This window comes from Clupea harengus, chromosome 2 (genome assembly GCF_900700415.2).
Source record: "Clupea harengus chromosome 2, Ch_v2.0.2, whole genome shotgun sequence".
Taxonomy (NCBI): domain Eukaryota; kingdom Metazoa; phylum Chordata; class Actinopteri; order Clupeiformes; family Clupeidae; genus Clupea; species Clupea harengus.
The window spans coordinates 28,603,357-28,619,392 of record NC_045153.1 but is presented as its reverse complement, the minus strand read 5'-3'; the positions used below and the strand labels follow the sequence as shown (position 1 = coordinate 28,619,392).

Genomic DNA, 16,036 nt, shown 5'->3' with positions numbered 1-16,036 from the left:
ACTGCAGAACAGTAACTGCTAGCTCATATAAAAAAAACTGACAGCAGTCAGCCTTGTTTGTTTGTTTGTTTGTTCTGGAGGCAATGTTAAAATTGGCCTTGCTAACAGGCCTGGGTCTATCAGCAGTAGCTATCCCTCCTCCACAGAGCTGGCGATGGCTGGGCGTGCTCCACAGAATGCTGTCTCAGAGCTGGTGATGGCTGGGCGTGCTGCACAGAACGCTGTCTCAGAGACTATTCACTGAGGAGATAATACCTCAGGTACTACACATGATGTCATTGCAGCCATTATTAGGGCTTAATACTTTTTCAAACCATAGATCAATTATACAGTTTTTTTGTCTGTGTCTCCGATCTGCATCTTTTAGTATGTATGTATGTATGTGTGTGTGTGTGTGTATATGTGTGTGCTTCTGTCCTTTCTGAAGATGTGTAAAATTCATAGTTTCTGCTGTTCCTTCATAGTCTACATGTGGATCAATATCTTGTTTATGACATCAGTGCAGTTAAATGGTCGGCGATGACAAGTATTGAGCTTCGCAAGTAGACAAAATGAAAGGTGTAATTTCAAGCAACAGTATATTTTAATGTAACTTATTTGTATTGCTCTTTAACATGTTTTCAAAAATAAAGAAGCCATACATGAGAAAAATAAAAATAAATGGACTGTACAGCGAGAAGAAGCACATTCACACAGTCTAGTTCAAGAGCTATTGTCCATATGTGGACATAAGGTTTAAGGACAAAACACTTTGAAAAGTACACAAACCAATTGGGACATGAATTGACATTTTATGGTTGAAGATTCCTTTCTATCTCCTGGCAAAGAAATTCAGTACAGCATGAACCCATTTTTCAGTCCTGTGGTCAATCAGAATCGGTGGTGAGTTGGACAACAGAATAAATAGGAAATGTAGTTTACAACGGAGTCAATATCCAATTTGAAATGTGTCTGAGCAAGCTGCTAATGCTTGCAGTTACAAATTCTTTTCAAATTTCAAAATGATGTAGCATATTACAGAATAGTGAAATAGCAAAGCTGCTGTGTTGTGTTTTTGATTTGTTTATAATATTCTTCTTTCATATTACCAGAAGTAAGTGCTTAGCAAAAAAAGTATTGGAGTAAAACTGTAACTCTCAAACATACTCTACACCTCAGGAAGGGGTCTATTGAAGCCTGGTGTCCTCCCAAATAAGTGACTTCATATCAAGAAAAGGACATCGCATACTCATTAAGATGGCATGTTACTGGATATTAAAAGAAAAAGGGACAGCGTGATCTAAAGCCAATGGAAGCACACACAAGTGACAAGTCCTTGGCGAGAAACAAAATATTTACACACACACCAGGTGGTGGCCGTTTACCACAAATTAGTTGGCTGGTGAAACACAAGTAATTTCATGTGTTTATGACCTTTGCATCATATGTCTTAAACCACAGAATTGAATGGTCACTGGAGAGCTAAAATATTAGCCATTACTATTTGTTGTATTTTTAAGGGTTGCATTAGAATAACAGCTAAAACACTGTAGTATTTATCAGGAGGACAGTGTAAGTATAATATGACTGTATAGTGTCTGTGGTCTAAATGGTGGCAATATTTCTTTGCACCACGGGGTGGCAGCAGCTAACACAATACTTTATGAGTGTGGCACAACTGGGGAGGCTTCTATAGGTACAATCGTTTTTGGCATTGGCCAACATTTACAGGTGAGGCAAAAGAGAGAGAGGATAAAAAATTTGACAATACAAATTTACCTGTTTACCATTGACTGAGTAAGCTCAATCTTTTGTTTCTTCCCACTCATTTTCCCACCTCAAATGACTCTTCTGATATTTTCTGTAGATACAAAAGCCTTGACACCGACAGCATTTAAAATGTCATTCTTTTTTTCCTTTTCTTTTTTTTTAACAAAGAATAATCTTTCTTCTCTATACCACAGCCTCTCCACAGAAGCATACTTCAGTCTAATGAGCACAAGTCAGATGCAAGAGAATGCTAGAGGAAAATATTCAAAACATGATGACAAGCACATACATTTTACATCTTACTCAAGTGAATGCTTTCAAAGGCATTGATTTTGAAACCTTAGCGAAAATACAGAGTACTTTTTTTTCATTGCGTCAGTAATCTTTATGTAGACTATACAATATAATATGTATATACTGTTTGAGTTAACATTGAGCAACATAGCAAAAAAACAAACAAAAAACACACAAAAATAAAACAATAAATATTTTAGTAGAGTCACTTCTTAAAGTTTTTAATATATATATATAGCTTACTTTAGGGTATGATGTCTGTGTGTTTGTATTTTTTTTTTCGTATTTTTTTGTTTTGTCATTTTAAAGTAAGGCCTGCCGCAGCGCAGTGTTTTCAAGCTACTTTAGTTCTACAAAAGTCATTGTCAGGTGCCTATGAGACGCAGGGAGAAGCCAGGGAGTGCACTACTGGACAGAAGTAGGTGGTGGGGTGGGGTGGGGGTGGGGGGAGGACAGACAGAGGTGGCAGCTGGTGAAGTCAACAACAGGTGCAGGTCCCATTTTTCCGGACTGCTCTCTAAACACGGTCCATGATGCAAAGAAGAGCCACCGTCGAGAATGAGACACACACACACACACACACACACACACACACTCATGTACACACAGTAGCAGACAGACAGGGGGTTGAGGTGAGTGAGTGGGTGGGTGGGTGCGTGCGTAGGTGGTGGAGGTGGGGTTACATGTGTACTAGAACATGCTGAACAGTGCAAAGATCTCAGCCTAGACCCTCTGCCCAGGGCCGGTCTCCTCCAGTGTGCTCAAAGGTCCGAGTGGGATGCCCCAGAAGAGAAGCCACAGTGTGGAGTTGAGGTGGAGGCTGGAGCCACAGATGGACAGGGTCTGTCTGATCCTGTCACGTGCCATCACCCCCCCCCACTGATGGACAGGCCTGTCTGATCCTGTCACGTGCCCATTCACCCCCCCACTGATGCAGGGCAGGGCTCAACCCCCAGGCTCCACTTCCACTGAAAAAACCTAGGTGCTCAAGGATTGACTAAAATAAGACTTCAATGGCATTATATCAGAAATGCCCACACACAAAAAGGAAGAGAGGAAATGGATAAAATGAAAATAAAAAACAAAGTGGAATTTGGACCACAGTGTATTCGATTATAACATTTTGGTCTGTGTTTTCTTTTCTTTGTACAGAGAAGCCCTTTGAAATCCACAAGCCCCCCCCCCCCCCCCCCCCCTAGCTCCCACCTTATTCCAACAGCTGGGTACGAACATCTCAAACAACACAACAAAATCATAATCAGTAAGTACACACATGCACTTCTCATGAAATCAAACTATAAACAGTATCAATGCATGTGTATAGAAAAAACTAAATTCAGACCATCTCTGATTACGCAGCCTTATTTTACAAAATAATGGACTCCCCAATAATTACATATATTCATCCTGACTGCTTTATCTTTGGTAGATCAATCCAAAAACCCCGATCTCAGATCCTCTCTGTCTTCCCTCTGGAATTCACTTTTCCATATACCCTTTGGAAAAGAAAAAGCCCTCTGACTTCAGCATAGCCTTCTCTGTCCTTTTTCAATTATAGTCACCCATCCTAAAGGTCAAGGTTCAGCTCACCTTCGCAACGCACGTCACACAACCACGCCCCCACCCAGCACTTCCTCTGTCCCAGTCTGTCAACACCCAAAGCCTTCCCAAAAACAAACACCACAAGCACAAGCGCATCCATGCACTCTCATACACATACACATATCCATACTGTATACACATACAATACACAGTCAAAGAAAAAGGGGGAAAGAAAAAAGACAGAAATCAAAGGCGTGAAATGAAATGTCCTCTGGAGTTGAGAAAAAAAAATTGATTTTCCCCCTCAAGAGCAGATCATCGTTTCTGGGAGCTCATCATCACTTTGGAGACAAAGTTGACAATGGCAGTGGCAGGTTGGTCGGGGTCGATCTCAGCGAAGAGGTGGCTGACGTTGTCTGTTGTGCTTCCTTGCTTCCTGGCCACGAATCCAAAAAACCTGAAAGCACACAAACACAGCAAAAATGTACTCTCAGAAGACACTGCAAGTATTTCCAATGTTTTCTATAAAACATATATGATTTAAGATACACTGATGACCTATTATGTAGCTTTAGCGAAGTGGTCCTTTTCGATCTCTGTAAAGCACATGCCCTCAAATGAACCAAAATGTGGTGCAAAATAGATAGCAGCACAGCAGGAAGTGCCCTACTGTACAGGCAACATGGCTTTGAGGGAAACAGCTGTCCTATCTAACAGCACTGATCACAAACAGAGCTGTATTTACATGAGCAAAGCCCTCTCACACGCAACCCACTCTACGACATGGATGTCACAATAATCCACTTGTAGTCTCTTGCCCTGGCCATGGTCTTGCAATGCAACAGCATGGTAAAGTAATATACAGTACACTGCTAGGATAAGAAGATGCAAATATATACCATACTGTACAGTACACAGGGGCAACCAGATATCAGTGACTATGGAGATTAGCAAGGAATTAATGTGTAAAAGGACACAATCGGACCATTAGAAATAGTCTAAGAGCGATAATCTAAGTGGTCTCGCACTGACAACAAACCCTGCTGTAACACTCAAAAGCACCGCTGAGTTGAGATTGCAGAACCTCCATAATAAGGTTCTCATGTGTACCAGCAGGACGACGATGAGCTGGACCCTGGGAGCCCCATGCAGCCCTCTCCCAGCCCGCCTCAGCCCTCCGATCCCACTCCCTGTGACTCAGAAGCTTTCATCCTCTGCCCAATCTATTCATCTAGCCTTCCTGCGGCACATATCTGGCCATCGCATCAGCGCTGTGCAGGGTTTTAATGAGCGCGCTCGGAGGGAAGCGAGCCCTTTCATTCTGTGCCTGGACCGGACTGAACCATGATGTGAATCACATGCCCCACAGTGCTGAGGGGAGGATGGAGACAGGCTCAGGGTACATACAGTGTGCTAGGGGTGGGTGAGAGGATGAGAGAAAGAAGGAGAGAGAGAGAGAGAGACTAAGAGAGGAATTAAACTGCTGTCAGGTACACACATGTGTGGAGTTTGGAGTTTTTGGACAGAAGCCCCAGGCACAGAAGGGAGACCGTACAGAGCCTGTGAAGCTGTGACATGGCCTCCTAAAGCATATTAAACGTGAACAATGACTGCACACAACGAGCAGTGTATAATGAGCAGAGTACTTACTTTGCGGTGCCCCCTTCTGGTTTGTTCCACCTACAAGAAAATACAACACAGGTCAGTGTGTGCGCATGCCTCTTAGAGTCATGTGTGTTATGGCAGTGGTTGCAGGATACTCACTTCCTCTCCTGGGGGTCGGTGTTGCAGAAGGTGACGGTGTTGATAGGGTAGTGTCTCCTGAAGAAGATCCTGTCAAAGAGAATGAGAGGAGCCGTGAGAGGAGTGAACACACCGTTGTTTGTGTCCTGCAGGACAGCCTGCGAGACTGAGAGGGAGGAGATGAAGAACAAGACGAAGACAGAGGGAGAAAGGAGGAGAGTGTTTTGGTGAGGGGCCACAGTACTCACTTTCTCTGGTTGTCGGTCAGGGTGATGCCCTGCGTTGACACCTTGAAGTGAACGATGGTGGCGGTGGGCGCAGGGCCAGCTGCCAGCGTCTCGGAGATGGCCTTAGCGATGGCCTGCGGTCCGGTTAGGGACTCCATTTCCACAGAATTGATGTACAGGACATTGCAGGCTGAGAAAAGTCAAGGCAGGATATCAGTCAGGCTCATGTGTCAAAGATTTGGACATCAACTCTCACTTGTGACCACATGCACTTTGCACTACATTGCACAATACAGCTGTACTTACAATATCATAGAATTCCTCACATCTACCTACAGTACTGTTTATACAATACTCTTCTGTATTCATCACATCTTACTATTCAATATTAGCAAATTTAAGGATCATTACCCTAAAACTTTGTTGTTTCTTTGTTTTCCATTTCAATATCTAAGACTCAACACTCTAACACTGCAACACATCCATGCAAAGCAAATTCCGTTTCTGTGTTTTCAGTTTAAGGACATGCCGTCAAGGAAAAGACTGGAAAGAGGTCTCTTTCCATAAGACAACCATGGTCTTCAAACCAATCTGAAAGGAGGAAAGGCATTGGCAGCAGTTTCTGGTTTAGTGAAGAGACGGAGCTTCAAAAGTGTATTAACTGGTTTGTTAACTGGCAACACACACAGACATACAGACAGACACACACCACACACACACACACACACACACACACATGCACAGGGGTCTGAGTAGTTTGCACTGGCATGGGAGAGGAAGGCATTGTCTGGACTGGGATGCTGCAGTCAAAGTCGTAGACGCAGAACAAGGCAAAAACAGGTTGTCAAACGAAAGCGAAATCAACACTTGGTTTACCATGTGATTCAGTAGGAGCCTTCTGCCCTATAGTCGCACAGGGGTGACCATCAGAGTGGAAGAAAAGATGGAATGGGTGGTATCAGAGTTTGTACACACAGAAAAAAAGAAAACAATGAATGAAATCTAAAATGGCTACATTTGCTGAATGTTTCTGAACTAAGAAATGATGTGAGGAGACGCTGGGGGATGGTAAGGGAAGAGTCAGACTCAGACACATTTATCAGAGATTTCAGCCTTTTCATAGGTGAATGTCAAGGCTGGCTGGGTGGATTGCCTTGTCACCAGCAGTCTCTGGTGTCTCACGACTCTGATTTGGTACTAAGATCATGATTAATGGTCTGCTGTTTCATCCGCTCACAAATGATAACAAAAACACTGACAAAAGGAGAGTGTGTGGAGACTGATGTTAGGACTGGATGAAGTTCGATGCAGAGAGTACAAATCTGAAACACCGTGACCTTCGTGACCCTTGGAAGGCCAATGGCACGCATTCATACATGACTGACAGGAAAAGCAACCAATGTCCTTACCTGCTCCCTGTTTGAGGAGCTCTGCTGCAGGGTTCGTGGGTGTGGCTATCTCCGGGGTCTCATCATGAGGATCTGAAAACAAAACACACACACACACACACACACACACACAGAGGTTAGATGGAAAAGTGTCAGAGGTCTTGTGAGGCTGCTTCCTGCGGGACCGCGCAGTGTCACTCTCCACGGGGGGAATTCTCGCCCTGCTGGGAATCAGCATGCCTGTCAGGACTGTTTGCAGTGGGGAAGGAATGTGCCGGGTCTTCCACCGCGGGGCCAAGTCTCCCCCTCACAGATCTCCTGCACCCCTGACACCCGCGTGGCACTCGGCGGGCTTGGTGAGGAAGGGGACGGCGCGACGGAGGAATCTGCGCTTGTACGCATTCTCCCCCCTGGGCTCACTCACGGTCAGACTCAGGGGCTTTACAAGTGTGTGTGTGAGGGCGTACGAGTGTGTGTGAGGGCATACGAGCGGGATTAAAACACCACAGCTGTTGTACAGGCCAGAGAGGTTACTCGTAGCCCTGTGCTAAATCACTCACTCATGTTTCCTCTCAAACACTCTCACTCACATTCACTCACACACACACAATATATACACACACTATGCAGGATACACACACACACACACAATATATATACACACACTATGCAGGATACACACACACACACAATATATATACACACACTATGCAGGATACACACACACACACACACACACACACAGTGAGTGGAGACTCCATGGCATCTTACCTCTGGTAGGTATGACCAGTTTGCAGGGCAGTGCCAGCGGGGTAATGGAGTGCTGATACACCAGCGCTGACAGGCATCCTGCACAAAGACATAAAAATACCCAAATTAATCAGAAGCAGACGAAAGTCAAGCTCACACGTACGTAAACCATCTCAGATGGAAAATACACCGGGCTTATATCATACCACCTCTGTGGGGTCTACCGCCCCGGGTGACTGGCCTGCCTAAAACTGCCAGAGAGCATTTCCCAATGATGTAGTTTGGAAAGTACAACACTGGTGCATATGGTCTCCATAGTGACGCGTTGTGTTTTTTAAGAAACATTCTGCGCTGTATGTTATGGGAAAAAGAAAAGGGATCTGGAGTTGTTTGGATAAAATGTTATACGGCCTCAGCTCGCCGAGCCAAGAGGCCTACTGAGTCTCCACGGCCCAACGAGAGTGATGGCCGGCTCTGCAGGCTTCAAAAGAGGACGGAGCATCTGGGCAATATGAGAGCTATTGTCCCCGGGTGTATGGAAGTGATTGTCAGCGCTCCGTCGGGGCAGAGTTCAGTGTCTCCAAGCACAATATCCTTCAGCACGTTCATTAATGGATCAAAGCGAGCGGCGGCCACCCTGCCAGAGCCTCCCTAAATATATGAATGGGCTTAACGCCACGGCCCTATGGGAGTCTTGGCAGTGTGCGGGTAAGAGGAGCAGACGTTTAAAACTCGAGACGCCCTGGCTCATCAATTCAGGGGGAACAGTGAAGATAGCTCTAAATTTAACCTCCACACAAGCCCAGATGAGATAAAGGGCCAGCCAGAGCTCCCATACCTCCCACCACTTTCCAATAGAAACTCTTTTTAACAACAAATACGCTGTTACGCAATACGGTCACCCGAACAGGATGTGTGAGACCTTATGTAAGCAGCCCATCCCAGCCCGTGTGTTTTTTTCTGCTCTTTCGCTCGCTCTCTCTTTCTCTTTCTCTCTCTCTCTCTCTCTCTCTCTCTCTCTCTCTCTCTGTCTCTCTCTCTTTGTCTCTCTCTCTCTGTCGTTTTTTTTTTTTTTTTGATGGAGCACGTGATAAGTGAGAAGAGGCCTCCTTGTCCATTGAACTGTCGAGCTCCCATGCTTGTAATGCAGCGAGCAGATGAAATTAGAAGGGAGAACATTTGAGCCAGACTTAAATGACTTTAACTTATTCCATACTATAATTAGGATTAGGGGGCTTTATGGCCTGTGGCCTGGAGTGGCTCAGATCATTTGGCCATTCAAAGGAGGGCCCTGGAAAGGGGGGAGACTCGCCGGAGACTTGTATTACAGCAGTCAAGGAGCAAAAACAAGACAGTCATTGTCACCAGTGCCATCTGCTTTCATAAGCCCGTGAGGGCATGCTCTTCAGGACCAGTCCTTAACTTTCATATTAAGTAGCCTTCCTTGCTTTGTCTGTGAATGTTTAGTGTACTTGAGCCCTTCTCTTCTACTTCTATACTCGGTTGATTCGTTTTTTTTTAGCTGAAGCTGTGGCATTTACTGTTACTCACCAAAGTAGGGCTCGTTAGGACACCCCTTCAGTTTCACTCCCTTTGGACTGGTCTCAATGAGGAAGTGCCGCACCAGCTCGTTCGTGACATCAGCAGCTGCGTGAGGCAAAAACAAAAACATCTTGTGAAACAACAATCAACGAAACGACACATGCACATGTGAAACAGAAATAGAATAGAATAGAACTCGCTGGGATTTCGGTGGTCTACGTCACCTCCCGATTTCTTTAGCTCTTTCTGAGCCTTAAAATGAGTGATGAGTGAACTCCTGAGATCACGCACGGGCCTTTCAACACGTGTGAGAGCACACATCAGGGTAGGTGGAAGCGTTCCAGTGACACCCTCCTTACCCCACCCCCCACACCCCCTCACCCCCCACACCCCACACCCCCTCAGCCCCCGAAGGCAGCTGGTAATGAAAGCAATCTGCAACCCATTAATGCACCGATCATAATTACTCTCCCAAAGGCCCATTCAAATTTGCTGCAAATGCAATGTTCTCCTGAGCAGTCAAGAGCGAAGCCTGTTGACAAACGAATCTGTCTCTTTTGCCTAATGCTCTGTTTTCACCAGGACATCAGAAAGCATTAAACGCGGCTAAGTATCTGTTGAGAGGTTCTGTTAATAGAGTTTGCCCTAAGATGATGTGGTGAAAACAGGATTACGATTTAGGCAGGGGTCATGTTGCCTGTTAAGAGGTCCTTTTTGCAGAGAGAAGGGTGTGGCCATTGGCTGACTGGTGTGTCTTACCTACTACTAAACTCATCAGATCTCACAGGCGAGAATAACATTCATTCAGAGGAGCATGATAGACCAGACCTGTGCTGTTCAGGTTTGTGTGTGTGTGTGTGTGTCTGTGTGTGTGTGTGTGTGTGTGTGTGTGTGCGTGTGTGTGTGCGTGCGTGCGTGCGTGCGTGCGTGCGTGTCTGTGTGTGTGTGTGTCTGTGTGTGTGTGTGTGTGTCTGTGTGTGTGTGTGTCTGTGTGTGTGTGTGTGTGTCTGTGTGTGTGTGTCTGTGTGTGTGTGTGTGTGTGTGTGTGTGTGTGTGTGTGTGTGTGTGTGTGCATGTGTGTATGTTCTGTAAACCATCATGCCATATACCTTTCTTATTGGGCTGCATAGTGGGAGGTGGAGAGGCCACCTTCATTGCCAGACCGTAGGCCCCTCTGAAAGAGTGACTGTCACGGATGATGAACGCTCCCGGTTCTCTATCCTTCAGTATGCTGATCGCTGCGGAGACCAAGAGACAAGAACAGACATGTTGGCACCAGCAGACGATGGCAGTATACTCCAGAACTACAAATCTGTGAACTAATTGTTGATGTGCTGTGTGGCGATTAAAGGAGAGGGGTGAGGGCAGAAAGACTCTCCATAAAAAAGGTTTATATGTCGTCATTACGGCTTAAGCTCTCTCAGTAAAACGTGGAGGGGGGAGAAAAAAAACCTAGTGAGAGGCAGATGTCCGCGGAGCATAAGTAAGTACATATGGCGCTCGCGGTGTGTGATGTGACTGTGCTGCTCCATGTGCTTGTGTTTAGCGCTATCTCCAGTGCGGATGATCTAATCCAATAAGAGCTCTGAGGAGAAACACATGGAGGGGCCAACAGGCGCTGACCTTCAGCTCAAGGCATACACTGGGAGTCAGTTAGTATATGTTTAAGTGTTTATGTGACCGCACACCCCCATTCACTCACTCTAAATAGAGGGAAATAAACCCCCCTGGCGCCTCACCTTGCTCTCGGGATATGTCTGGCTTATACCAGTACTTGGACGTGTCCTGGACGAACTTTACATTCAACCTGGTCTCTGGGCTCCCATCTGAAAAGAAAGCAGGGGTGGTTTAGATCGGAGCAGTGATGGATGGAACACATCCACATCCCTCTGTTCAAGTATATCTCTTTTAAGGAACAGATATGTGTGATATATTTGACACGTAACCTCTTCTCACAAAGGTCAAAATGCGTGTTTGCTAAAATACACTTTATGTGTAATACGAACGTTTCAATGTTCAATTGTCAAGCATTAACTTCGTCACCATTGCTATCTCTACAGACATTCTGTCTGCCGCATTTCAGAAGTCCCATCTGCATCTGACAGCCAGACGGCCAATTACTCCATCATGTCAAAGAGTACATCTAATAGAACATCTAATCTGAGTGCCATCTAATAGAAACAACATGTGTACACATTCTGTGACCGCCACCAAAATCAGCCTTACCGCACATGGCGAGCTTGGAGAAGTCGGGTAGTGTGTGGAAGAACTGCACGTTGGGCGTGCTGCCCCCGCTGGACATGGGCGAGGACATCTTGCCGTTGAGGGTGCCGTAGGACAGGCCGCCGTTGGGACGCTCCCCGCTGGACATGCGCCTCTTCTCGGGCAGCTGGGGCTGCTGTTGCGGGGCTGGGCTGCCCTGCCGGAAGCCCACACCCTCCATGTAGCCGGCAGGCGAGATCGGGAAGGAGGGGGTGGATGGCGGGTGGTACCCGGAGGAGCTGCTCTGCCGGGACAGGGCGCCGTGCCGCTCGTCCGGGGTGTTGTAGCCGCTGTACATGGGGTGCCGGTCCAGGCTCGGGCTACCCTGGGTCACCTGGCTGATGGACGGGTGTCGGCCCAGCACCGGACTGCCCTGCGAGGGGTGGGTGAGTGAGGGCTGTCTGCTCAGCACAGGGCTGCTCTGGGCCGGCTGGCCGATGGACGGCTGGCGGACGAACACCGGGCTGCTCTGCGTGGCCTGGCCGATGGACGGTTGCCTGCTCAGCACCGGGCTGCTCTGGACGGGCTGGCTGTATGGTGACTGTCTGCTGAGGATGGGGCTGCTTTGGGTGCCCTGGCTGACGGGGGGCTGTCTGTTCAACGCCGGGCTGCTCTGAGTGGCCGTGGATACCGTGGGATAGTGGCCCAGGACCGGGCTGCCTGCCACCAGGCCATGCTGGATGCCGTTGGCCGGCGAGGGCTGACGACCCAGGATGGTGCTGTCAAGGCTAGCCAGCCGGTGCTGGAGGATGGGGCTGTCAAGGCTGGCCAGCCGGTGCTGGAGGTTGGGGCTGTCAAGGCTTGCCAGCCGGTGCTGGAGGATGGGGCTGGAGGGTGCGTAGGGGGCCATGGTGTGGTGCAGGGCGCCGGGGCTACCGGGGGCCGGCTGGAGGCTGGGGAGGCTAGAGTAGGTGCTGTCGGGGAGGGAGGGGCTGAGGTCAGGGGTCATGTAACTGCCCGACTGGCTGCTGGAGACGGGGTAGGAGGGAGTGGGGGTGCGGGAGGCGCTCTGCTCGGATGGCTGCGAGCGGAACCCAGAGTCCACGCCAGGCTGAGGGGAGGAGATCAGGCCTACGCTGCTGTCGGCCAGAGGGTGCTCTCTAAGACCGGGAGAAAAAGAAGAAGACATGTTACTGAAAGCCTTTTGTCATCATCACTCAGTTTCTGTCTCTGTACTTGAACTTCATCTGGATACTGTCCTATTGTTTACACTGACCTGTCAGGGCTCTGGATGGGGCTGCTGGAGGACAGCGGTGCGTTGAAGGCATGCGAGGGCCCAGAGAGGGTGGCGGTCCGGGCCGCGGCGTCCGGCTCATGGCTGGAGGGGACTGAAGACGCCGCCGGGCCTCCCCCCTGGGCAGCTGACCGGGCCACAGACTCCACATAGCTGCGCGGCTCTGAAAACCCACAGAGAGATCGCTATCAAAGAGCTGCCACCTCAAATTCAGACTAGTTGAGGTCACAGACTATTCAATGTGAGATGAGCGGACTGAGATGAGACGAAGAGTGACACCCGCTGGGAAACTGAGCAGATGTGTGGTAAGAATCGTGGTCCTCCAGTAGGACTGTTATTATTTCGGGTTGAATTATCACCACACAATAAATTACTATGCTATGCATTTAATACTAAAATGATATTTGACTTAAAATTTGGTTTTACTTGTCAGACAACTATGAAGGAATTCTGCCTAGTTCCAAATGCTGTGTTTGTGCTAGACCTGAGGTGCTGTAACGCTCTCTTGCCTCCTCTCCATCAGTAGATATAATTGGGTCCAACCTGTCTGACTGAAATGATTCTCCTGTTAGCCTGTGTTAGCTCTGCTTTGAACATTGGCCTGATGTTCACCATTTCACTGAACTGTGGATTGTGAAGTGTGTTTACAGAGAGCGGGCGTATTGGCTTACAAAGGCCGTGTCGATGAGCAAAACAAAATGTAAGGGATTGAGGACTGCACAACATAAAAACTGGAAAAGACCTTTTGCAATGAAATGTTTTGCTGCATGTTTTGCACACACACACATACAAAGAGCTGAAAAATGGAAACTGGAACGGTCAAAAACATGAAACACTGGATCAGAACAGGACCATGAAGCAAAGGTGTGTGAAGGGAGGGATGGAGGAGAGAAGAATGTGTGCAGTCTTTGAGTCTTTCAGTCAGTGTTCTGGTCTGACGTGTTTAGGCATGGGAGCGGAGGGACTGCAGGGAGATGTGAGGGGTGGATCACTGGGGGGGGGTGATGGGGTGGATCACTGGGGGGGGGGATGGGGTGGATCACTGGGGGGGGGGATGGGGTGGATCACTGGGGGTGGGGATGGGGTGGATCACTGGGGGGGGGGATGGGGTGGATCACTGGGGGTGGGGATGGGGTGGATCACTGGGGGGGTGATGGGGTGGATCACTGGGGTGGGGATGGGGTGGATCACTGGGGTGGGATGGGGTGGATCACTGGGGGTGGGGATGGGGTGGATCACTGGGGGTGGGGATGGGGTGGATCTCTGGGGGTGGGGATGGGTGGTAATGGGGTGTTGATGGGGTGTTCCCGTGATAGATCTACTGGGCTCTTACCTTCCTCCTCATCACTGAAACTCTCTGAGTCTGACAGCATAGGGGGCAGAGCAGAAACGCAGAGCAGAGATGCAACATGAAAGTCACAACACACAACAGAGCACACAGCAGAGAAGAAGCAGCACTCCAGACCAGGAGAAGAAGAAGCAGAGCCAAGAATGAGGACTAGACAGAACCCCGGGAAGGTTGGATAAGAAAGCTCACTGTTTGGATACAGTGGGCCTGTTCTTTATCAAGTTCTGCACTGTGTCTTGGAATAGAAGCATTGTCTTTCCATTCTAGTAAACACCCCGTGCAGTATATTTAAGCAGATGTTTTATGAACTTACAGGGAAGGCATTGCAAAATATCAAACAAACTGAAGCACTGAACAGCAACTCTACAAGTTGGCCGGGTCATTGTCTGTTTTTTTTCTGGGAAAAAAAGAGATTCTATTTCCCATGACCCCTTGAGTTCAACACACACCGCAGGCAGACTCGGAGCGTTTCAAGACGAAAAAACAAGTGCACCTCTTCACGAGCCAATTTAATGAAATGATATTCCTGGGCCCTCTCGTGTTCGGATGGTGGTGTGGAAGGACTAGGAAGCCCAGCGGGAGCGTCGTCCCTTTGAAGGCCGCTCGTACACACACGCCTGTGAGGAGGCCTCGTAAATCAGCCCCACTTAGACGCGTCCCTGCCCCACTAAAAACCCGCCCAATATACCCACGGATGAAAAAAAAAAGCGAATTCCCTCTCCATTTACAAGCACTTATGATCTCACTGCTTAATAGAGAGAAACGCTTGCTAAAGAGAGACAGAAGGGTGCGGGGGGGGGGTTTTAGAATATAGAACGCTGAAGGTATATTTTTAGTCTCTCTTTATGAGGTATAACTGGACGATCATGGCCCTCCAGGGTGAGACTGCTCTGCTAACAGCCTCTTTTGGGCCGAGCATGAAGGTGACTTGAGCGCTGAGTGTAAGTGGCAGGGTGTGCGTGTGTGTGTAAGTGTGTGTATAAGTGTGTGTATGGACCTTACCTGAGCCGGTCTGGTGGAGCAGGATCTCGGCTGGGTTGTGGGGTTTCAGGCCCAGGAAGGACAGGGGCGTTTTGGCCAGTCCTGGCGGAGAGCGACCTGCATTGGGGGGAAAAACACAGAGCTTCAGCACTCCACTCCAGTTATTGTGGCATACATTACACTGGTCTTAAGAGCTCAGACCTGTATGTGTACATACAGTATGTGGAGGGCGTGCACTGCCAAGGGAGCACACGGCACACGGTCGACATTCAGTGGGATTAAGCTAGCACAACATGTTTGGTCACGTTTGGCCTAGTGTGAGTTTAATGTCGAAACCAACTGGATGAAACTACCGTGAGTGTTTGCTAAGCGCTATTTCCCTCAGCACACACACGTGGTCTGAACTCTTTGGACGGGGGGTGGCGATGGATGCACACACACACGCAGGGACACTGAGCACAGGAGAGCACAGTGTTTTGCTGACTCATGCTCTGTGGCTAGGCCATGCAAGTGCCCTCAGAGAAGTGTGAACAGTCTAACATTCAACACTTAACTGCGGCAGGGCACGCTATGACACACTCAGGGAATGGAGCACACCATGCAGACATGTAATACTGGAACATGTACGACTGAAACACTTACAGGAATGGACAAACCAAATACATGAAAAACATAACAGCTTGAATGGAGACTCAGACAAAACAGACTATTTACGAAATGGCTTTCAAAATGATGGCTAAAAAGAGGACTATGAACTACAAAAGCAACATTAACACTGCCTTGGCGGATAACAAGACACTCAGGTGACAGGGGTAACACAGATGGCCACGGTGAGGTGGAGGGCAGGACCCACAGAGACAACAGAAGCTTCTAGAAGCATGGGCCAACCCTCCTCAAAAACACACAGCTCTGTGAGCTCTGAGGAGGAGGAGGAGGAGGCCCAGTGCTGTCTGGAGGGGAGCTGCTGTCCACGAGC

The 16,036-nt window shown here is 48.2% G+C and overlaps 1 protein-coding gene across 5 annotated transcripts in view; it reads right to left on the bottom strand.

The window, feature by feature from the left end:
- Positions 1-564: 564 nt before the first annotated feature.
- Positions 565-16,036, bottom strand: part of tns1b (tensin 1b) — a 143,048-nt gene continuing 127,576 nt past the window's right edge. For all 5 annotated transcript variants that reach the window (XM_031559936.1, XM_031559925.2, XM_031559930.2 and 2 more), the window contains 13 exons: positions 15,082-15,177; positions 12,714-12,894; positions 11,462-12,597; positions 10,975-11,061; positions 10,345-10,473; positions 9,245-9,340; positions 7,715-7,792; positions 6,965-7,036; positions 6,432-6,458; positions 5,577-5,745; positions 5,350-5,418; positions 5,236-5,265; positions 565-4,042 (listed from right to left, as the gene is read on the bottom strand). In XM_031559936.1, coding sequence (XP_031415796.1) covers positions 3,901-4,042; positions 5,236-5,265; positions 5,350-5,418; positions 5,577-5,745; positions 6,432-6,458; positions 6,965-7,036; positions 7,715-7,792; positions 9,245-9,340; positions 10,345-10,473; positions 10,975-11,061; positions 11,462-12,597; positions 12,714-12,894; positions 15,082-15,177 — 2,312 coding nt within the window. In that variant the 3' untranslated portion in view covers positions 565-3,900. The remainder of the gene's footprint in view (positions 4,043-5,235; positions 5,266-5,349; positions 5,419-5,576; positions 5,746-6,431; positions 6,459-6,964; positions 7,037-7,714; positions 7,793-9,244; positions 9,341-10,344; positions 10,474-10,974; positions 11,062-11,461; positions 12,598-12,713; positions 12,895-15,081; positions 15,178-16,036) is intronic.